The sequence below is a fragment of the Bombus pyrosoma genome, linkage group LG4, assembly GCF_014825855.1.
Source record: "Bombus pyrosoma isolate SC7728 linkage group LG4, ASM1482585v1, whole genome shotgun sequence".
Classification (NCBI taxonomy): Eukaryota; Metazoa; Arthropoda; class Insecta; order Hymenoptera; family Apidae; genus Bombus; species Bombus pyrosoma.
This window is the reverse complement of record NC_057773.1, coordinates 12,733,369-12,756,813: the sequence shown is the minus strand read 5'-3', so window position 1 is coordinate 12,756,813 and position 23,445 is coordinate 12,733,369. Positions and strand designations below refer to the sequence as shown.

General features: G+C 35.7%; 1 protein-coding gene across 2 annotated transcripts in view; it reads right to left on the bottom strand.

Annotated features, from left to right (window-relative positions):
- LOC122566773 overlaps nucleotides 1-23,445 on the bottom strand; it is a 642,331-nt gene that overhangs the window by 13,970 nt on the left and 604,916 nt on the right. For both annotated transcript variants that reach the window (XM_043724480.1, XM_043724481.1), the window contains 4 exons: nucleotides 16,524-16,640; nucleotides 16,020-16,133; nucleotides 15,624-15,767; nucleotides 2,870-3,072 (listed from right to left, as the gene is read on the bottom strand). In XM_043724480.1, coding sequence (XP_043580415.1) covers nucleotides 2,870-3,072; nucleotides 15,624-15,767; nucleotides 16,020-16,133; nucleotides 16,524-16,640 — 578 coding nt within the window. The remainder of the gene's footprint in view (nucleotides 1-2,869; nucleotides 3,073-15,623; nucleotides 15,768-16,019; nucleotides 16,134-16,523; nucleotides 16,641-23,445) is intronic.

The window sequence follows — 23,445 nt, the reverse complement described above, 5'->3', positions numbered from 1 at the left end:
TTAGTCCATTTTTTATTTCAATCCCAATAACTTTATGGCTTAACATAAAAAAACTGTCACAATATTCGTGCACCAAAGCACACAGAATACATGATAGTAACGTTAGAAGCTTTAGTCTCTTTTATAAAACAACTTTCAAAATAAAATACGAATCAATCGTCCATAAATCGAAGGAAAGCTGGAATAACCACGCACATGTGTCACTGTTTCGAAGCCATTACAATGCGTCCCGTTATTTCTCTGAGCCAATATCAGCCACAGTTCTCCATCTACGTATTATGCGATAGTGCCAAAATGCATAATACGTGGACATTTATCTGTATCCTGTATACATACGTCTTGAGGCGATTTGTACCAGCGTGTCTCTGTGCGACGATCTGTTGTGCGCGATTCAGTGAAATGTTCCCGTACTGTTCGGACGTTGCCTGTCTGCACGAATTCGCATTTTCCGCGAATTTTCTACCGTGCGTCCGCCATTCCGGGCATAATATACGCCGTTATGATTTTAATGTACACACGTTGTATGGGCATGCGCATGTATACGTGTACACCACTAGCCAAAAGTTTGAGTTTATCCGTTTTAAAACTTTTCCACTCACATTCCAAATTATGATGATTAGTCGATATGATTACTGATAATTTATGATTAATTGATAAGAACGTTAACTCGCAAAATTTTAATTCAATGTACATAAGAAAAAACTTGTGGAAACTATTTTCTTTTGCAAAAGTTATATAGATAATGACTGTCTGATATTGTCATGAGTCGTAAGTTATATGAGTATATTGTTACGACTTAAGTTATTTAATCTTGTTATTTAAACAATTTAAAGTTAATTCGACAGAGAACAGCAAGAATACTGCTCGATGAATACTTCTGGGTGAAAGTGCATGTATAGGTGTATGTATATGAGACATTTCTACTTTTAAACTGACAAAAAATCCCACTTTAATATATAAAATCCTACATATATATATAAGAGTATGTAGTTGATCTGCATATAAGTGAAAAATTCATTAAATCCCAACTTTTGTGCAGTCGCGTATCTGGCAGAATTATACACGCGGGTATTCAGTAAATATCGTCTCAAGTAGTGGAACCACTCTGCTCGAATAGAAATTGTTTTTCTAATGAAACTTCTTGTGGCTACGCAGTGGCCGCTTTCGAGAGACGGTTTCATTTCACCTTGCTATCGCGTGCGTAATGAGCTTTTTGAACGAAAAAACGTTCTACCTCAGATGCCCATCATTGTGATGATTAATCAGAGCTGACCCCAAAAAACGATCGTCGTGAACCGAGATTATTAGAATCTTTACATGGCATGGAAAATGAACGATTTTAACGGATTATTAAAAAAACGAAGAAAAATATTAACTTCCGAAATATTGTATATAATATTTGCAGACCGTATATTGTATTGGTTTATTTTATTTATTTCCATAATTTGATTGATCGTGGTATTAACTAGCGTTCAGACGATCAATATCATTATCAATGTGTAAAGTTCTCAATATTGTATTGACAATATATATTGATCGTTTGACGCTTAGGGGGCCTTTGGCATACGTTAAATATTGACGATGATTAAATATACACAGCATTTAATCAAATAGTACAGGTATATCTCGGTTACTGAATACCTGCCTCTTTCACTTGGTAAGAAGAGAAAATTCGCTTTGCGTATTTTAAATTATAATAAAATTTAGGAAAAGGAAAATTTAGAAAAGGAAAGGGTACCGTTCTTTTCTCTAGTACATATCCCTCTTTCCCTCAGTCTTCCTGTTTTCTTTTCAACAACTTCCAGTCAAGCTACGAGGAAACAACTTTTGCTATTACAAGTTTAATAAGTTTACACGTACAGCTGGGAGAAGGGATGACGTCGGGAGACGGAGGGGACGTTTCTCGCGCGGAGAAAAGCGAAGGAAATGGCACGGCACATTCGTCGTCGTGATAAATACGGCCGACAAAAAGAACCGAAAGGTTGGGCACCTCGCGAGAAAACGAGCTTCCTGTCAACGTATCGCCTCCGCAGGAACAAAATTATCGAACCTTCAAACGAAAAGAACTCGGCAAAAAGTTCGTATTGGCCCCCGGCAGGAAATCGGCGATCGCGTTTCAACGCTCAGCTTACGTTCAGCATCCATGCCAATCGCCAACTTAAATTACCTTATAAATATTCCACCTGGTACGATTTTCAGGATAGTTTTTATATTGCTGTGTGGAAACGCGAAATTATAAAATCGTTGGTCAAAGGGGATTATAATTGAAACTGAAATTTAAGGGCCGTAGGGGGAAGAATGGGGTTTAAATGAAAATCGAGTTACAATTAAGGATTCGTAGATTGTACTTTGATAATTTTAATCAATGTTTAAATTGAGTATTAAATTCTGTATAATTTTATATTAAATTGTACGTTACCATAATTGTATTTTAAATTATAAGCAATTGCGAGCGACGTTAGAACCGTTAATTCTTTGTAATGAAGATCTTTTGCTACCACTTAATCGCTCAATGACATTTTTTGAAGTGGATTTGTTTGAATATTCCTTCTTTTATCTGATTTACAAAAGGTTTACTATCTTTTCTTGCTCTTCTGTTGTTTCTATTGAAAGTGTATTATAATTTGAGATGGTGCCTTTATAAAATGTATACAATTGTTTATGGGTTTGATGATTTTTGTTGGCAAGTCTTTGACCCTGTTAAATTATCATATAGACAGCACTGAAGCTGATCGTTTCTGTTTCGAGATCGAAATCGTAATTACTTAAGGATCGGAAATCAGAACGAATCTCTGAAACTTTGATGAAACCAGAAATTTCCTCGACTGCTTTTAAATAATCAATACTAGAGTCCAAGGTTTTTACTCACTTGTTGCTGCATCCCTCATTCAGGAAATAGAGATCCTTGACCAGCAAACTAAAGAAGGGTACGACGATCCTCTGTCGTTCGTCCGTAGCGCCGGCGCTACGCCACATCGCTGCTTTCAGGGTGCTGCGATAGCTGCTAAAGTTGCTGCTCGGATCCATTTGATGCTCAAGAATCGAGAATTTCGCCAGCTGCACCTTTGACCACTGTAACAGAAAATAATTTCGTGTCACCGTTAGCAGAGAACGTTTGCTAAGTCGTTTAGCAAAGTTCAACTGGATGAAGTTTCTCTATATGTATCGGGTTCCTGGTCGTACAAATCTTGTAGATACGTAACTTGCTTTCTGCTCGTTATTTGGAATTCGATCTGGTTGAATATTTAGTTGGGAAAATGTATTTATTCCTGCTTACATCATAGCATGTCGATATTACGTTTTAAATTTTAATATGGTCGTTATAATTGTAAATAATAATTTATGTTTTAATGTCTTGATCAATATCGTACCAAGATATATTTATATATATGTAGACTTTCTTTGATTTCAGTATAATCTCTAAAGACATAGATAATGTCAAATCAACTATAAAAATATTATTTTTTTAAGATATTTCAAAACATTTCTAAGTATTTGTTTCATTTAATGTCTATAAGTACATTCAACAGAAGAACTAGAGATAATTATATTTTAATATACATATTGTATATTATATATAGTATAATGTAATTATATACATATTACCATATACATACTTCTTCATTTCTTCGGTATTTCGTCACTGAGGTTTTGCATTCTAATTGTTAGTTAGTCCTAACGACGAACTTTCCATATATGTATAAAAATCCGCAGTCTATAGATATTCCAAAAACTTGACCATGTAAGATAAAAATTGACCACACATGTACATACAAGATATACCAAAAACCAATCGTAAAGTCGCCGCGAGAAAATCGATAATATTTTTCAATCGATTCATCCTTCCTATTGTTTGTTGGATCTGTTTACTTTTCGATCGATTTTTTTTTACACGCAAGTGTATACGATATCGCGCGTGCACACGAGGCAGAGAGAAGCACGAATAGAACGTGTTCACGACAGACAATAAGTGTATCTGACTCGACCGTCTAGATACAATGCAATCGAACTGATCCCATTGCCTTTAACCCGATACCCTTTTCTCATTCCAATATATATCGAATTCTATCCACCGTTTGCACGGTCAAATAGTTACCTTCGCTTCCTGATCTCGTTCCCTACCTTTGTTCTTCCTCCTTATCCCTTTGATTTCTTTCCGCGCTTCTCGCCCCTTTGCCTCCCTTTTCCTTTTCATCCCTGCATGCATTTGACCTACTCTCTTCCTTTTCGTTTCTCTAAACCACTCGCTTCAACCTTTTCCCCTCCTTTGTATCTTTCTCTCTAATTTTCTGGTATCTTCTCTCTTTCCCAAGCTTTCTCCAATTTGTTCGCCTTTGAAGTCATCTTTAACCTCGCTGGTTTTACCTGCTCCGTGAGTTGCCTGGCTTCAATCTGACCTCTTTATGATCGCGATGCAAATGTACTTGCTTCTTTGTCCTTTGTTTCCTTTCACGGTCTTCCTTCACCCTCCCGATGTGCGTGGAAATTGTGTAATGGTCTTAGCTGTGTTTTGTTAAAGTTGAGTTTACAGTGATTTTCTTTTTTTACAGGAAAACAGTCTAAAAATTCATTACGTTGTTGATCAATCTCATATTATTAAAATGTTTTGTATCCTTTTCATAATTTTAAAAATATTATTCGTCCTAATATATCATTATCAAAGATACTCAAATAGTATTTGTCTAAATAATTATACCTTTGACTTCTATAAAACTTCGCCAATTTTTCAGCTATTTTTAAAGGTATGCAGCTTTGTACCACGTTATCTTCATTTTATCTTGTTACCATGTCCTTGTCAAAAAATAGAAAACTCTTCCTAACTTTTTCTTTTCTTTTTTTTTCTAAATACTTCCTACCTATCCTTTCTCTGAATTTTTTCTCTGGGTTCGCTCGTGTCTGGTTACTCTTGTTATTACACATTTGGCAGACCCAGTTACAAACTTTCTAAATTTTCGCTTTCTCTTCCTATTCTCCGTTTCTATCCTTTCTTTATCTTCCTTTGTCTATCCTTCCTCTTTGATATACATAAGACGGCAGCAATTTTCCGGCGCGAGACAACCGTCCTATCATCTAGTAGGCAAGAGAACTTTCTAAGTAGAAAGTTTACATTATTATCGAACTAACTTTCCTCTATATGTTCTTGTTAACTTGTTAATGTAATTGTTTGTTGTTGTTTTATTATTACCAAATTATAAAACGATATTAAGCCCAGAAAACCAAGAAAAACGAGCTTATCATATTTGCCCAGTAATCTTCGATTATATTTATTCAGTTGCAATGAATGTCTTTCTAGCAAAGTACAACGAGTAAAACATTTCGAGGATATTAATTGAACATCGAACAAATTTCAGGATAATCGAAAAAAGAAATGATTGCAACGTATACAATAGCGGGAAGGGCAAGCGCAAAAACGATCAATTGGATTTCCATTTAAAGCGAACGAATTAAACCATGGCATTACTATCGAGTACAAAACGAGTAAACCAAGATAATTAATTTGACGCCGGAATATAAACTGTCGAAAGCGTGAACGTCACACACAAACACGCTATGATATTCTATTACTTCGAAATTAAAAAGGGAATCCGTATCGGCATTATACTAGTAGTATAGCGGTATAATATTATTGAAATTAGTTAAGCTTTGGTAGAACGTGAAGGCACTATCCATATTTATTAAACTGTATAAATTCTATTTTTTTAAATTATAACAACTAATTAACAAATTACATCTTTTCCAATTACCCTGCATTTTTTCTTTTTTCTTTTTGTTAGTATGGGTATATACGTATCTCTCGTTCAAGTTTTCCGAGTTTCTAGAAGGCAACTCAACTTTCGTTGATGAAATTTTATAGTATTAGATACAAGAAATAAACATGTGTTTCTTCATACTCTCCAACATTTTTTAAATATCGCTCGTCATTGTGTTAGAATATCGACGACATTAAAATAGCACGTATCTTAATATTTATATCATTGTCTCTTGTTATCAGCTGTTTTTGAAAGATTCACGTCTTTGAACCACCAAGTGATTTTCATTTTCAGTTATGTTGTATTAAAATACTATTTATAAAACGACATTAGAATCGGAGAATTGATAAAAATATACGCATCACATTTTTCTCCTTTGATCTTTGGTTTGTTCATTGGCTCAATCCAACTATGCAAAATCCAAGCATTCCAAGATATTCACAGTTATTAACATGTGAAAAATGCTGAATATTACAACGTACGCTAATCAGATCATCGAAAATCGCGCAGAACCAAACTTAATTGACGTTGAATCGCGGAGTAAAATGGGACTCGCCGTGAAACGCGCGGCGGACACATTCCCGACACTGGCTTGAATTAATTTACCGGAAACTATTTCACCGTTCATCGTCGTTGTGCGTCGGCTACACGTTAATTCGTATTAATTAAACTGAATTTTCGTTTAGCCCTGGAATTTTTGGTCCGGCCAATTAAGCACCATTGCGTCGATTTAGGATAAATCGAACAGGATCGTCATCACGTCGTGTCATATCACGTTGACAGCACAGTGTTTTCCTATATTTTCTCTTCTTATTCTTCTTCTGCTATGAAATTGATGTATTGACGTACATTGCGAAGATTCCACTTTCCTAAAGCGTTAACGAATGCAATGATGAGAAGTGATAGTATAATATAAAGATAGAAATAGTTAAAAACAATTTCTATGGCACATCGATATTCCGAATTGTAATTATGAAAGATATTATTTTATCGTATGCGTGAATATTATTTTTTGAATTTGCACAGAGTTGAATTTCGCGACGTTTGTCGTTTTATTAAACACAGGCTTCTGTGAACTTGGAGTGTAGTGAAATGCGTATTGTCGAATTCCAACGAAATCTGAAATATTCACGCGAGTAATATTTTTTTTCGTGAAAATCAAGTAAGTTGACGATTTGTCTTTGGAGTTTCCGAACTACAATAATCATAAATAACTTTTCTACAGTTTTACAGTTTTACAGTGTGGTATGTTTCATAACATCGAAGTTTCTAAAATTCTCGAATGTACAGCTTGTTCGTATTTTCTTTGCTCTAGCTTCTAACTATCTTAATATTTAGATAGGATCGATAGTAACCTACATGGCGGAAGTCTAAGTTTATGTAAGTTTTCCAAAGCAATTTTACTTAAGCCGCAAGTTTTCAAAGTGCAAAATTATTGTATCGTCGAGATAAAAAGTTTTTGAAAACAGACGCTTGTTGCACATGTAAGTAAAATGTATTCCGCGTTATAAGACACAACGTTGTAGAAGTTGTTTAAGTTTTAACCAAAAAAGATACAAGTATACCTGGAAATTACTGTCAACAGCACTTTCTATGCATTTTGCATCTCCAAATTTTCTATACAGGCTACACGTACTTCCCCAATTCATTTTCCAACGAAACGATTCTGTTATCAGTTTCGATATTTCATTTTCACAATATTCAAGTACTAAATATATACTTTTTTAGAAATTATTTAAGATATATTTTTCATGGCGTTAAAGTACATTTTAAATGTATTTTCGATAGTATTCCTAAATGATACGAAATTTAATAAACTTACACCTAATTAATCAGTATGTAAATAGTCTACAAATCATACACTTAGAACAACCTAAACAGATCTATTTAGATAACAAGGAACATTGAACCAGAATGATCTTTCATCCATCCACCCATCCACCCATCCATCCATCCATCCATCCATCCATCCATCCATCCATCCATTCATCCATTCGTCTATCCATCCATCAAGAATCCAGCGTTTCTCCAATATTTTCAAGAATTATTAACGAAGGGGAATGATACATCGAACGTTATCTCAGACAGAAGATTTCAGGTTCTGGTCGGAAATGCGTCGGATCTTCGAGTGGCGGAAGAACTCCATCTTCCACGGAGAGACTAAATTCTTGAAGGATCGAGGAAGCAACCCGCCGCATCCCGAGAACGAGAAAGGGTTTTCCTACTCGCCGCGGAGGCCATTTTTCTTCGCCGCGACTCGATTCGATTTGTCGGGAAATGCTCTTGCCGCTCTCGAGGAAAAAACACTAAGAATCGGCAGACTCCTGGCGGATCCGGTAAATTGAAACTGGATGGGAAACGGAGGGTTGGAAAATGGGCGGTTGAAAGGGGAGGGTAGACGCGCGGAATCTGCTTTCAGCTCGGTGATCCCGCGAGACAGCCGGCAAAGAAATGAGAAGCTGGCTCTCGCCTCTCCGCTCGAAAATCGGCAATTCTAATTAGACAAAACTGCAAATGCACACGAAGACGTGGCCATTCTGGATTTTGAGAACTTTTCCCCGCCGGGAGTGCACGCGAAATGATATCGTATTGCGGAAAATAAAGGCATTCGAGAAGGAAAGATACAAATACAGATGAAATTTTGATTCTTTCGCAGCTTTAATTTTGCTTGTTTGTGAGTTTATTTATAAGGGCGGGTTGTAATTTAGAGGAAGGGGAAGTAGCGCAAAGAAGAGATTGTGCGATATAACGAAAGGAAGTCAAGGGTTTGCAGCTTAATCTGACAGAAATTTAACAGGCTAAACACGGGTGATGTCCACGATGAGAATTTTTATTTTTGTTCTTTTACTTTTTTAAATTGATTGTTTTATGGTCGCACCAATCTCTATAATTGGTTATAGAGTCGTACATAGCTTACAGTAAAACGATGAATTTTGTTCAATTCGAAATTCCATTGTTGCCACTCCTTTCAAATCCTTTGTGAAATGTGATACCTTTATGCCCATTTCTCTTTTGTAATATTATTATTTTCGCTTCATTACACAAAATACGATTCATTAATTCTAAAATAGCATGCCATCTATCACTTTATTTATGCGCTTGATCTATAAGACGTATGAGAAAGTATCATATTACCTAGAATGTCTTTAGTTCATTACGGTGTTATGAATGAATTATGAGTTGCTTTATGAAGAATAATGCATATGCAGTGGTAAAGTTACGAGAATGTATAATAACGTGTTTCAATCTTGAAAGCTATACATATTTTTCAATTAAAAAATTTGTATATAACTTTTTAAAAAGTGCATTATTTGTAACATTCTTTTTTCTTTATGTTCGTCCCTTTTTTCGAATTGATCGTACGATGTCGGTAACGCAAATAAATCATTTAATTTCGTTTCATTTGGATCTTGTATCACTCTCGATTCGAGAGCGAGAGAGAGTTTCGTGTTACTCAAAGTCGATATTTTTTAATTAAAAGGTTGGACCTTTTTTCACGTAGCGAAACCAATAAATTTCGTGCTGTTCCGGATGAAAATTATTCGCGTGAAACAGTAAAAAGAAGTCACTTACAGAGAGAGAGGAAAATCGTCGCGATCAAGCGTAATTAAGTTTCCTAAAGTTGGCCAAGTTACGAAGTACGGCTGGATATTAAATATGCATTAGTTGAACTTAAGCCGACGTTGGGAATTTTATAAACCGCCTTGAGGAAAAAAAGGAAACTTCCGGCCGACAGACAAGTTCAAAATAACCATGAAAAACAAAGTTTCGATCGAATTTTTCTCTCCTAACTGCGTACAAGAATCGAGGCAAATTTTTCTTAAAATTCATCCAATCGTACCAGACGCTTTTCCTAACTCCAGGGATTCTTCTTCGAACTTTTACCCCTTATTTGCATTCGTTTAAATTCATCAGATACTACATTTTTCCCGCTGTTCCTTTATTTCCAGTATAACAACGCGTATAATCTCTTAAATTGATTTTTAAGGTACAGAAGTCAATTACAGAACGAACTTAATTAAATAAACGATTACATATTACATCATGTAGAAACGTGGCAGTTAATACACAAATAAATTAAATTAGTTATTAATTATGATATTACGTTATTATAATTTATTATTGATTACAATATTAAATAAATTAAATGTATTATTTAAGCAAATGACCATACTATGCGTACTGCAGCATTTCATAGAAACGTGGCAATTAATATAGCTAATTAAATTTGAAATTTAATTTTTCTAAAGAAGCTAGACGTGAAAGTAGATATTATTCCTGTATAAATTCCATTTTCTCACTTGCATTGTTAAGAATGTAAAATTATCTGCAATAGCCACAATGTTTATTCGTCAGCATCAATCAGTTTTAATAATTCCTACGTTCATTTCCTACACTCTTTGTCACAGACGACAATTTCTCACCAACCTAATTTATTCCAATTGATCGAAGATTAACCACCTAATATCAAAGTCACCCCCGCGTGGAAACTTATTTCTCGTCGCCAACGCGTTTTCATTTGGTAACTACCGTCGAAGATTTTCGAACAGCATCGACCAACGCTCGAAACTTTCTTACCCTCGTGATAATGAACGCGAATAGAGGCTACGGGGGTGGGTGGTATCTGTGTTGGTTGGATCGTAACGACCGAACGTAATTAGCTTTTTGAGGGGACGAAAGGCAAGCCAGAAGCTTCCTTTCACCGCGGAAGAAGGAAACGTCACTCGCAGATTATCTCCGTGGTAAATTAAGCCAGCATCGGGGGTGGTATCGTTCATCTTCCGTCGACGTCGCCGTATCGGTGGCTTCTCTCGAACGAACGCCGGTGCCTCAGTGCCACCGGGGATCCTTGCCTTCGAGTTTTCCGCGCTGACTTTCTAAGCGAAACTCGCGGAACTTGGAAGTTGCTCGAACGAGCAAAGAGAATATCCTCCTACAGGCTAAATGGAGGATGCTGCAGGGGGTTGGGGGTTGTTGACGGCGCTGAGCCATCGAGCTCTTACGTTCGGGGATAGATTCTTCGAGGTGAGATCGATTTTTGGATTTGCTGGGAGATTTCAGACAGTGGGATGGGCGATAGAAGATTTTAGGTGGAGATTGCAGGGAGGTAGCTTGATTGTGAGAATGTTCGGTCTTCCTCTGAGACGATGGTGTCGAGATGAAGAGAGACGAACGAGTGGAAGATTTTAGATAGGCTATTTTGTAGCTCCTTCGAAGGTTCGAGATTGTTAAAGATATTTAAGATGTTTGAAGACAAGTGCGTTGGCTACTAAAGCTATTTGCGCCTACCCTTATTTTCTTACGAGGCGATTTTCCTTTCCTTTTTTTTTTTCTTTTGTTAGATTTTATATAGATTTGATTTTAGTAGTAGGAAATTACTACTAAATCTAATATACGTGCGCGGATCTGATTAATTAGTATATAAATGCTATAATAAATGCGATGGTGTACAAATACTTTTTGCAAATATTTCTACTTGTGTTAAAGTCCGGATTAACATTCTTTAACTGTTATCTCACAATGTAAACTTAATTTTCATTGATCACAGTGATTAATAACTTTTTACTTCAGGAAATATGGCTTCATATTACGTACAATATATCTTTTGGAAACGAGTAGAAGCCCTTTGATAGCCTTAACCTTTATTCGCGAAATTAATCAATGGCATTTTGAAATATTCGTTTTAGAAACTGTAATTTTTTGGACTCGCTCTAAAATCCATTAAACTAACATTACAACTCCCCGTGATGTGTACTTATAATTATTAAATTTCGTATGCTCATGTAAATTAAAACGCATTACGCATAACGTCATAACTTAATTAATTATGGGACTAGAGGAATAATACTTCTGAAAGCTGAAACACTCGTAACTGCATTCAAACTCTCAAACTCTTGACCTACGTCACTACGATTTTCAGTCCGCTATTTACCAAAAACCTTTCCATATTTTCATAGTAACAAAAATAAGAAACTCTCCAAGTCTGTCAAAATAATTCAAGCTGATAATTCCATTTATGGTATCGACTCCTTTCTCTACAAATTCGTTCAACCAGTCGATCAGTCAAACGATCCACAAAAAATTCGGTGGCATGTTTTTCGCGAACGTCCGTTGATGTTCGTATGTACGAGATATAGCGAGTGAGGTGGGTCAGGAGAGGGGAAAACAACGCGCGAGCGTGACCGAACAGAAGCGTTAAATTTTCATTAACGAAAATTACGAAGCGGTGCCACGCCGGCTGGCCGCTGATAGTTCCAGCAATTATTTTAAGCGCGGCCTGTATAAATCAGCTGGCTGAACCAAATGAACCCTGAATAGCAGTTCGCGTCGAATAGAGCCGGAGGGATATGTCCGCAGAGTACACCGGTCCGGTCTCGTAATTAAAAACGACAAAAAAAAAAAAAAAAAAAACAAATATGGGTTTAATGGTATCCTCGTTCCGCCTCGCAATTCATCCGGTCCCGACGATAAAGTCGTACACGTTCGTCGATTTGTCAGAAACTGTCGCGCTCGTTCTCAGAAATAAAATTGTCTAATGCGCGCCTGCATTTTATTATCGGTTTTTTATTGTCGTGAAACAAGCGTTCCGTGTACAAAGAAGAGAGGGAGAGAGAAAGAGAGATACTGGTAATTTGAATTAAAATTGTTGATTTTTGGCGAGGAACAGGAGGTTTGCTTTTTGCTAGGTCCTTGAGTGTTTTAGAAGTTTCGTAATAAGTTTCTGACGATGGTTGATTCTGCATACGATATACATGAGGTTTATCCTGTTGAATTTTTCGAGATAATAATTTTGTTTCTGATAGATGGTTGGTATTTTTCTGAAGATTTTTTAAGTAGGTTTTGACGACGATTGATTTTGTATGTGGGATAAATGTGGAATTTATTATGTCCATATGCAGAATCAATGATTTTCTACAGTTGATATGATTCCTTTTTTTGGGGGGGGGGGATTAACATTGCACTATAAATTATAATATATAGGACAACAATATCCACAGTGTTAAAAGGCAAATACAAAAATCTACGTATCTATTATAAAAAGTCAACGAATATTAAAAATCCTAAAACAAAAATACAAGCGATTTATTTTACAGTGTAGCAAAAATTGTATTATTTACGAACCGCTTCATAATATTCTACTTTAATATTATTTTGTATTTCATTAAAACTCGTTATTAGTTGGCCTTATTCCCCGTTACTATTTCTTTAATTCAGCCTTTAATTCTTCTTTTATTCTTCAAACGCCAGAGAAATGCAAGCTCCGTGGAAGCCAGATAACCATAACTTGACGTGTTAATTACGTCACAGTGTCGCGTATATTCATTTGCGAGGATATACATTCGTCGTGTTGACTTTTTATTGCAAAACAGCGCAGTAAGCTAGGATATTTATGAACATTTCTATGTATGTACCTTGGTGACGTGAAACGCAGCCGCGAATTTAAGAGTGGGGGCAAAAAAAAAGAAAGAAATTTAATTTTATTTATCATAATGGCCATTCCATTTTTGCGCATCGCCCAACCGTTTAAATCCAATCTAGAGATGGGATTGCGTTTTTCATCGGCGAGGAAAATATTTCCATTTAAATCGCATCGTCGATACAATATCCAGAAAATCTCTGTTAATACCTTCGTTACGAGGCTGTTACCGTTATTTTTAACCTTCTTCGAGTTATTTTGCCCGTCCTCGAAAAGTGGATTCTCCATTTATAGCCAATCTGTTCCTGTGTCTATATAACATCGTTAAATTTATTGTTTCATCCTAATGTACCGAAACTTGTTTATCTTCGAGCAAGATTGATTTTAATTTTAGGTATTCATCAAAAGTTCAAATGAAAGGAATTAAGCTGCTTAGTTTTTGCTAAAAATATTCATTTAACGTTGCGTAGAAAATGTTCAATCGCTTAAAATGACATTGCATCTTCATTTCTATATCACATATATTGGTTTTATATCCGCACGAACAAAACTATAAAACCGTGAAATTATAAGACAATTTAATATCAAACAGAGTCTCCTTTCGAATCATTTAAGAAATATATCATTTTCTGTTATATATTTTAAGGGAATTCTTTCAAATAATTGTCCGATAAATACACGTTGCAGCGATCGAAGGGTCTATTATATTTTCTTTCGGAAGCGCAGTCTTTTCATTTCGAGCAGGATTTCATTGCGAAAGAAGAACAGGACAACGAAAGAAGTCGTCCTCGCTTCAGGAAGTAATATCGTGAAAGACTGACAGCAAGTCGCGCGATATGTATCGACTTCTCTTCCTGTATTTCCGCCCTTCTACCTCCTTTTCTTCCTTTCTTTTTTATTTCCTCATTTCCTCCCGTGGAAACGCAATCGCTGCAAGCAACACGCGATTCGATTATTTCGCCAGAGTCATGGATCGGAATGCGATGTCCTACTTTTTCTCTGTATTCCAATAAATTCGCGTTACAGTAGCTCTTTGTTTAACTTTGTTGAATTCTTTGTTTTCTTCGAGTATGCGCGAATTTCGTTCGTCTTTGATTGAAATGTATTTCCCTTCGTTTTACCAGAAAAATGGTCCGATCAATGTTTCATGATCGGAAATTTTATGGAAACTGTGTGACAATTTTGTTGCGAGTTCAGTTTCATCTTGGCAACGATGAATTTTGTGTGATCGATAAAATTCTTCATCGCAAATGTTTCTAGTAATTTGTTCTGAGAAAATATCATTTGACGTGCCTGCTATAAAAAAGATTTAACACGAAGAAGAAGAAATAAATCCTGGACAAGGAATTTTTCATTTTAAAATAAAAATAAACCGTGGCTTGCTTCCCGATCAAGACAAACAGCAAACACAACATTTAATTATTCTCTTGACTAATTAATCTCAATTAATCCATACACTGAGCCACACTGACAGACTATCATCATGAAACAAATTACAAGAAGAAGAAAAAAGTCTCAAAGAACAATTAAATTCCAATACGAATGAAAACGAATCTGCCAGAAATTTAAATTTTTCTTCGAATTTTGCTTATTTAAATAGAATCGTATAAAAATGCGAACGTTCAGTCGCGAAGAAGGAACTGGCCCAATTAAAAATCACAGTTCCCAATGCTTTCTAATTAACTCGATGCACATGTAAATTTCAATCGGACTCGAAAAACAGTGACGCAAAAATTCAATTAAAACAGCTATGCGCCCATCCATTTCCATTCTCGCTTTTTCCTCATTTTCTGCGCGGAAACGTTCTTCGTTTTCGAAGCTGCTTTTCGCTCGGCGATGTGAAAATTCGATTTTCAGCGATTCGTCACGGTTAACGTTGGTCGTCGTGGCGCCACGCTCGATTTACGAGGATTACAAACCGCTCATTGCTGCGTACACATTCTACATCGAAGGGAAAACGAGCGTAGATCAATCCGACGAGACATCAATGCTTTCCCGACTGGACATCATCAACGTCGTTCCGATAAAGAACGAAACAGGAAGGGAGCCGTCGTAAAAGTGTCCCTGTCGAGTCCTGCCATCGATCATTTTAACTCCAATATCTTTTATTTAAGGCATTGCAGTCGATCACTTCGTTTGTCCATGACTTTTATGACGTATGATTGACTGTTCTCCCTGTGATTTCGTTTTCTTGCTTCCAACAGAGATTGCGAATACGTAGAGTGACTTTTATTCACGTTTCGTGCGAAATAATACTACGTGAAGCAAATACGTTTAATAACATAGCAAAATTCTATCCTTTTTTCCACTATTTTATAATTTATTTACAGCGAACGAAAGTATCTAAACTTGTTTTTAATATTTGATTGCGCATCTGTCGCGTTATGCAAAACATTCTGAAACTTCATTAACACTGTAATGTATTTAAAATGACGTCAAATACGAGTACAACTCACCGTTTTCTTCAGGCGAGATATGGGTGACATGTTCAAGCCAGCGATGATCGCCATTAGGGAATTGAAATTGCCGATGTTGAAGCATTCACGGGCGGTTTCGATCCAATATTCAACCACACGAACGCGCTGCTTCTTTTTTGCATGCTACAAAACAGTCCAACTTTTTTAATGAAATATCGTATTTTGTGAAATCGAATCACGAAATTTATATTGCGAAGAAAAGGAATAATATATTTTGATTATGTCACTTTTGATGGAAAAATTTCTTTTCTAAAATCACTTTATATCAAACAGATTGCTTTTTACGCAGTACATGTACATATTTTTTTGCTAAAGCGAATCTATGCGATATTTATTAAGTAATTATAATAATTAAGCAACATATATTTAATTTACCTTGCATACTTCAGTCGCGACGAAATAGCTCAGTCTATTAAACCATTGGACGTACGATTCCAGATTGCGTGTTTTCTTCATGTCCTTAAAGGATGTTTCCAAGTGAGGAGATTCCTGTTTATAGGAAAAATCAATATCCACAATTAATATGAAATTTCTTCTTTCGACTTATTAATTAAAACGATTATTTATTAATATAGTAAGTATATTCATTAGCATAGAACCTCGATTACATCCGAACTAATTACGATACATGTGCATCGATATTTTTATAAAATACCGTTTCCGAATGTTCTATTTATCGATGTCCCGATAATTAGCTATTGCATTAATCAGTGTTCTGATAATCGAGCTTTCATTATCTTTGCTTCTACCTAAAATTGCTATATGTAAAATATATTTTCAATGATATTAAAAAACATCGATAAATGAAAAGAGAAATAGAGGAGAAAAAGAACGTACTATTAAACGGACGTGACAAATGGAAGAGGCAGGTGTACAAACCTTGGCAAAGGCTTGGACGAATTCTTCTGGGCCGATATACGAGAGCCTCTCGAGTTCCACGTGGGTCAATTGCTGTGCCAGGACCGTGGCCGATGGGCACAGCTCGGTGATGTCCACCTGAAAAACGGGGTGACAGTTCCATTCGGTTCGAGTGTCGAAGAAAAGCGACGCCGGGAAATCATGTGCAAGAGCGTCGCTCTGGTCGTGGGGGTAAGAGACGCGATGAAAGGGAGGCGTCAACGAGAACTCGATCCACAGAGGTGCAGAAAGACAGAAAGCGGAAACGGGCGGAAGCTGCGCGTCCACGTCGCGACGCCTCCTCTTTTCCTTTCCAATTTCACGTGCTCGTGCTTCGCCGAGCAAATTCGAGCGAGTTCTTATCTTCGTCGAACGCGATTTCAAAGTGCTTTGACCGGCGGCGTCGCGACGCTCTTGGACCCCTCTCGATATACATCTCTACAACTGTACATATAGTTACGTATACGATGCCATTTCAATGCATTATGTTTTGCGAACGATTCTGGGAAACGTTCGAAGCCATTGTATATGATTCTTGTTCTCCTGAGCAATAATCTTTACGACCAGGTTTGGCATTTACTGGGGGGTGTATTTTATAGACAGGGCTGTACCTTATGGGTGTATTTTAAGTTCTTGTTTGGAAGGATGGTTGTGATTTGAAGTTAGTATCGCAGTAAAATTATAAGGAAGGGATAGAGAGGGAGAGAAAGAGAAAGAGAGAGAGAGAGTAAATTATCTTTATGAGTTTGTTACATATAGCAGAAATATAAGGTACTAGAGATTTTTTAATTATAAGATAACATTAATGTTACAGGTTATCGAATTCATTTTGACGTCAGTTTTAATTTCCTATTCTTATAATTTAAAAAATTAAACGTTCAAAAGATTGTCAAAATTACTAGCGAGAATCTTCTGCCATTCTCTATCAAAAATGGTTCAAACCCTCTAACATTAGTGTTACAATCGAAAGAAAAGGTCATAGTTGATAGCTGGTTGAAACGAGAATAGAGGAAGGTAAACGAGAGAAACGTTTTACCAGGCGAATACCATGCTTTTCCAACGTAGTTCATAGCATACGCCTGAAACCACTGTAATTATTTATGCTCATCGTAGGCATTGTAGACGCGATTCGCGAATGAAAGGTATAAGTCCGTCGGGCATTTCAATTTGAATCGAACGCGCGAACATTCATATCCGCCTCCCTGTTGAATGAAATGAACCACGGAAAATTTATATTCTCTCGCTCAACTTGCCCCTTGAAATACCGCTGCAAACACTGACCCACATCACTGCGTGCTGCTGGCACGAAAAACGACGAGATTTTGTCGTCGGCCATCTCGTCTATTATTCCTACTTTTATTGAAGCTCGCCTTTTGTTCTATTTGTATCCCTTTTCGATTGGATCTCGCGTCTCTCGTCATGCAAAAAGGGAATCTCCTAACGTTTTTCTTCGACCATTTCAACGATGGTTACTGTGAAGCGATTGAGTAATGAACGTCGATGGGAAATTGATTTCTTTGTTACGTCTTTAGTGCTATAAAGTATACAAGTATAGTATATATTTTATAGCACTAATTAATTTTCCTCATAGTAGTATAAAATTAAAAGCAGTAAGCTTTTAGTTAATTTATTTTCTAATTTGACTTAAAACAACTTGAATTAATTAGCGTTACAATAATCAGCATATAAATGGGTTATAATTATTCTTCCACGAAATTTTGCCCATTTTTCACTGTGCATGTCAAGGGATTGCGAGGAAAAAATGGCGACTAATGCGGTTAGATTATGAAAAAGTAATTGCCAGAGCTGCCATAATTAGCCAGCTGTTATTCATGTTTCAACGAAATATATGGAAATTGCCCTGTAATTGCGGCTCTTGGTAACAATCGAGCAATCACGAAATAAAAATTTCTTAACCACATTCTCTGACATACTGTCCTAATTTATACTTCAATCGTTCTATTTTTTTTTCTTCCCATTTTTTAATCTTCCCGTTTCCATTAAGTGGAGAAACTTATGGTATTTTTATATAATTATTATATCCAACATAATACTTAGATACAATATATATATCTTCAAATATAATAATCTATGTCGGCCCTTGTTATTCATTCAAAGATATACCAGAAATTCTTTTGCCCTTAAGCATTAACAATTCGTCTACCTGGTGATGCCTTATTCATAAAAAAATATTTCCTTTGGTCAGTGTTCGGTAATGTCTTAAAAGGTTCCATAAATATGGAACTACGTAATCGCTAATCTGCTTGAAAACGATGAAGACGAGGTTCGCAATAATTCTATATTATTAGAACGAATATATAATACGCGCGTATTAGCCTCTTCTCCTATCAATAAAAATTTTCGCAATTTTGAAATCACCGAACGCTCTTTGCCCGATTCTACAGACATATTTGTCTCTTTTCTTGACGATAAAAATTTTCTCAAATAATAAGTAATTTTTCAATTATCAACACACTCTATCCAATTATGCAGCATTTCGAACCAAGGAAAATAGTCTTATCGTTCTTCTTTCGATTCCAAAGACAGTCATTTCCATAGCACCCAGTCGACGGTCTCAACGTCTTAAACAGCACCCTTCCCTCGTTTCCACGAGATACGTCATAGCATTTTCTCGACGCGACGAAAGTAGAATCCGTCGGGTACGAACGAGATCAACGAACCGCGTGATTCGGTTACGAAGCGAACGACCGCCTGCGTTTCTTCGAATTAGATCGTCGATCGAATTATCAACGAGCGGAGTTGCCCGATATGACAGTGTGGAACGATCCCGGTGAGACCGACAGCATTGATTCCAACTGTTCGCGGCAAGCAGAGCGCGAACGAAACGTTTTGATTTACGTGCAAATTCCACCCTTGTGCCTGTTTCCTCTTCGATAAAAAAGCCACGTTCAATGACTCGTGAATCGCCGTACGGCCAAACAATTCGCGACTCTTTCTCCCGATGAGGGAACGAACGATGATGCTTCACGATCAGAAAATGCGAATGGATTGATATTAATTCTATCGACGGACGTTTTTCCAATGGCATTGGAAAATGCCACGGTTTAACGTCTTCATTAGTTTTCCTGATATTGATAGACGTTTAGCGAGTGGAATGAAGAATTTTGTGAGAACTCTTGTTAGCAGATTTTTGTTATATCAGACTGTCCCTCAAGTTTTCCCCTTGTTTTATCAAATATTTGACATTAAATTAATTCTTAACTACCGTGGCGAAATAGAAGTAGGTATATTAATTTTCTGATGGGGTTCTCAGGTATTTTAATGGAAAATTTAAATCTCAACCTACAGATTATAATTAAAAGGCTCATCTTTATTAAGAATTAATAAGATGAATTGCATCGTAGATTATTTTAGAGCAAAATGATAAGTTTATAACGTGTCTGAGGTATTTTAGAAAATTATATTTTGGATGTTTTATACGTTTTATATGTATTCTGTACGTTTTTCCATCTTCAAGTCTTCTATAAATGAATCCCTCTTCCCAAATAACTGATATTTTACACTAAAATTGTGATGAAATACAATGTTCTATACTGAGTTCATAAAATTTTCCTTTTTCACTAACGCGTATTTTACATTTCACCCTTGAAATTGAAAATAAATCTCTTCTTGCAAACTAATCGTACAAATTTTTCTAGCTAATTAAGAAAATATTTGCACACAATATTTGATGTGTAAAAAAATGATAGTTAATTTAGATTTTACAAATTCACCGCGTTACTCAAAAGACCAAATTAACGCGACAAGAAAGACACGGAATATTTTAACACAATTTGTTCAGGACGAGAAGACCAAAGCACGTATCGGAGCTAAACGAAACAAAATCAAGAAGATCGTGCTAAGACTGTCGAGACACGGTGCTGAGTTTCATTGTTTCGAATTAAGAGAACTGCAACGAAAGCGTAAAAATATCAACAGCGAAATGCTTTCTCGAGTTTCTCTGCTCCTTCTGTCTTGAAATTGGCAACGATACACGATGGTGAAATTAAAAACGCGCGTGTTTTATAGTTTCTCGTTATATGTGCTAGAATTTTGAAAGAAATTGAAAGCTTTTACCGTCCGTATAAATGAAATTAATTCGCAGCGATGCGTCAGCTTTTCGTGAAAGACAGCGCAAAGTTAATGTCGATGGAAGTTAAAATTTTTTCAAATAAAATCTAATTATACGCGATAAAAATTTTAGATATTTATTTACGATAATCTTTTACGATGGATTAATATTTTATAATACATATTTACTTTATATGTAAATAATTTGGAAATAAATGTTTGCTAAAAATATACGTACAATTTCTTGACCGCGTGTTAAATTCAACAATCGTCGATGAACTTTATCGTTGGTTTCAATTTGATATTTTGGAAAATTTTATTTAACAGTTTATGAATTGTGCGGCGGACCGTTGAACGAAATCGCAAATATCAAATTGAAGGGTTGTAAAATTAGAATTTAAATATTTTTTACAGTAAATATATGATTCTATGTTTTGAAAGATTTTATAATAAACAATTATGAAAAATACAAAAACAGTTTCCAACCAACTGGACCAAGTTTAATGTTCATCGATGAACTTCAATCAACAATTGATTTTTTAACAAAATTCTATAGAAATACCAATGTTCGAAAATTGTACTTTTTAAAAGTTTTGAAATTAATTATTACTTATCTATTAATAAATTATTAATGAATTAAATAAATATCGTATATATGATCTTAAATAAAATACAATATAGTGGTATGTATACACAGATAAACACTGTGTTAAAACTAGTTTTTAATAAATACTACAAAAATGTACCTATAACGTATAAATTTCAAGTACAAAAACGTGCACCTTATCATTTAGGGAATAGAATAATCCCATAATTACTATTCTACGAAAGCAGAGTCATTGAACGGCAAGATTCTCGCAAGTTTCAAATTGCTCGAGTTTAGTGAACGGTAATGTTTGCGATGTTCAAAGAAACCTGGAGGAAGACAACGCGCAATTCTCTAGCGAGTCATGATATGCAACCAAATACGATGCACCACGGGGAATGCTATAGTTTCTTGTATCGAATAATTAATGACGACTTGGAAATCACGATGTATTTCAAATTGAGGCCAGTGTTACAGTTTCATCCAAGTCTCTTACTTGCGATTGGTTACTGTTCCTTATCAGACCCAGCTTGACTAAACGTTCACTTCATATTCGATATACTCGTATTTTAGCAAAGTTCTTATTATTTCAAAGAAGTTATTATTGGGTTGGCAACTAAATTATTGCGGATTTTGTCATTAGGTGTTATTGACAAAATCAGTAATAACTTAGTTGCCAACCCAATATATAATCACATTAGTCACCACTTCATTTCTTTGATTACTGAAACAAACGAAAAACTTGATGGAACTAAAGCTCGTTATGAACCCTGGAATTTGAACCATTAATATCAAAATATTATAATTAAGGATTAAAAAGATATACGTATATATATTGGTGGACCAAAGAAAGTTTAAAATTGGAAAATTTACTTGGTACGTGCAACGAATATTAGCAACTTTTGTATTAAACTTTGTACCATATCAGTAACAATCTTTACGTCCCAAATTTCCTTTAGTCTGCCACTATACATACGCAAGATAAAAATGTACAGACAAAAAAAAAATGAAAACCCTGAAATTATAAAGTCACTCGCACAATTTCTACAGTTCTGACCTAAATTTCCGCAAAATTACAAATTACAAAATCCACGAAAATAGGATATGAATGAACATTAACCAAACTCGCTGCATAGAAGTTTATCCAGTTAGTCAAAACGATAATTACTTTCACGAAGCGAAACGAACTCGACACGTTACCGGAGAAATATAACTAAATCACGAAATATCTACAATTAATAATAATAATCGACTCGCATGCGATTGCACAAAACTGGCAGTGACACGGTTCGATCATATAAAAGCAGGCATTAAATCGGAACCGCTGTTGCCGAGCGAATATAAATACAGCAAGCGTGTAACGGAGTTAATACGGATTTTAACGCGTATTATCGTTATCAATTAAAATCCCGTTATCTATAGTAACAACGTTAATGCGCGCATTTAAATACAACCCGATAGCGGAGCAGAAACTGCATTTCGAAAGCCTTTGTGTTTGTCCCTTGCCTCCTCTCGCAGCCCTCTCTCGTCATTACGCGGAAGAAAACGTAATTAAAAGCTTTGTACCGCTCGCGAAAACCAGAAAGACCGGTTTTCCGGACGTTTTACTAGTTTCCGGACGTTTTACTAGTTTCCAGGCGTCCTACGCACACTGGCTACCACGAATTTCAATGAAAAATGAAGTTTTATGATTTCGTAGGAATAAATAGAGAAGCTCGTGACAAGAATGGTCCATGCTCATGTAAATATGTAAAAATGTCACTTTCTGTTCAACATATTTCAATTTTGTAAAATAAAATATTTCTCACATCATATGATTTCTACGAGTGTATCTGTAATTATATAATGCAGCAGAATTATGTCTAATTAAATCAAGAAGCTAGGGACTTCGTGACAAAGATTTTTACAGAACCTGTTCATTTGCATGCTTTAAGAAGAATTATACTTTTGACGAGCATATTTTTCGCGGGAGTAATGACGCGTGTGTATTTTGTAGTTGCACTATTTTTTTTTACAATGGAAACACATTTTTTTATGTCTTCTCAGTCTTGTAGATTTTTTCCGTCTAATTATAACCTAATTCGTTGAAATATTTGAAATTAAATTTTATAGAACCTATCGTACGAAAGGTAAGGAATACGCTGTAAATTTAGAGTTCATAAACACTTGCAACGGATAGAATGCATCTTTCGAAGAGTTAATGCTTCGAGTTTTGTAGTCGTCAGGAGAGAATATACTTTGCCAAAA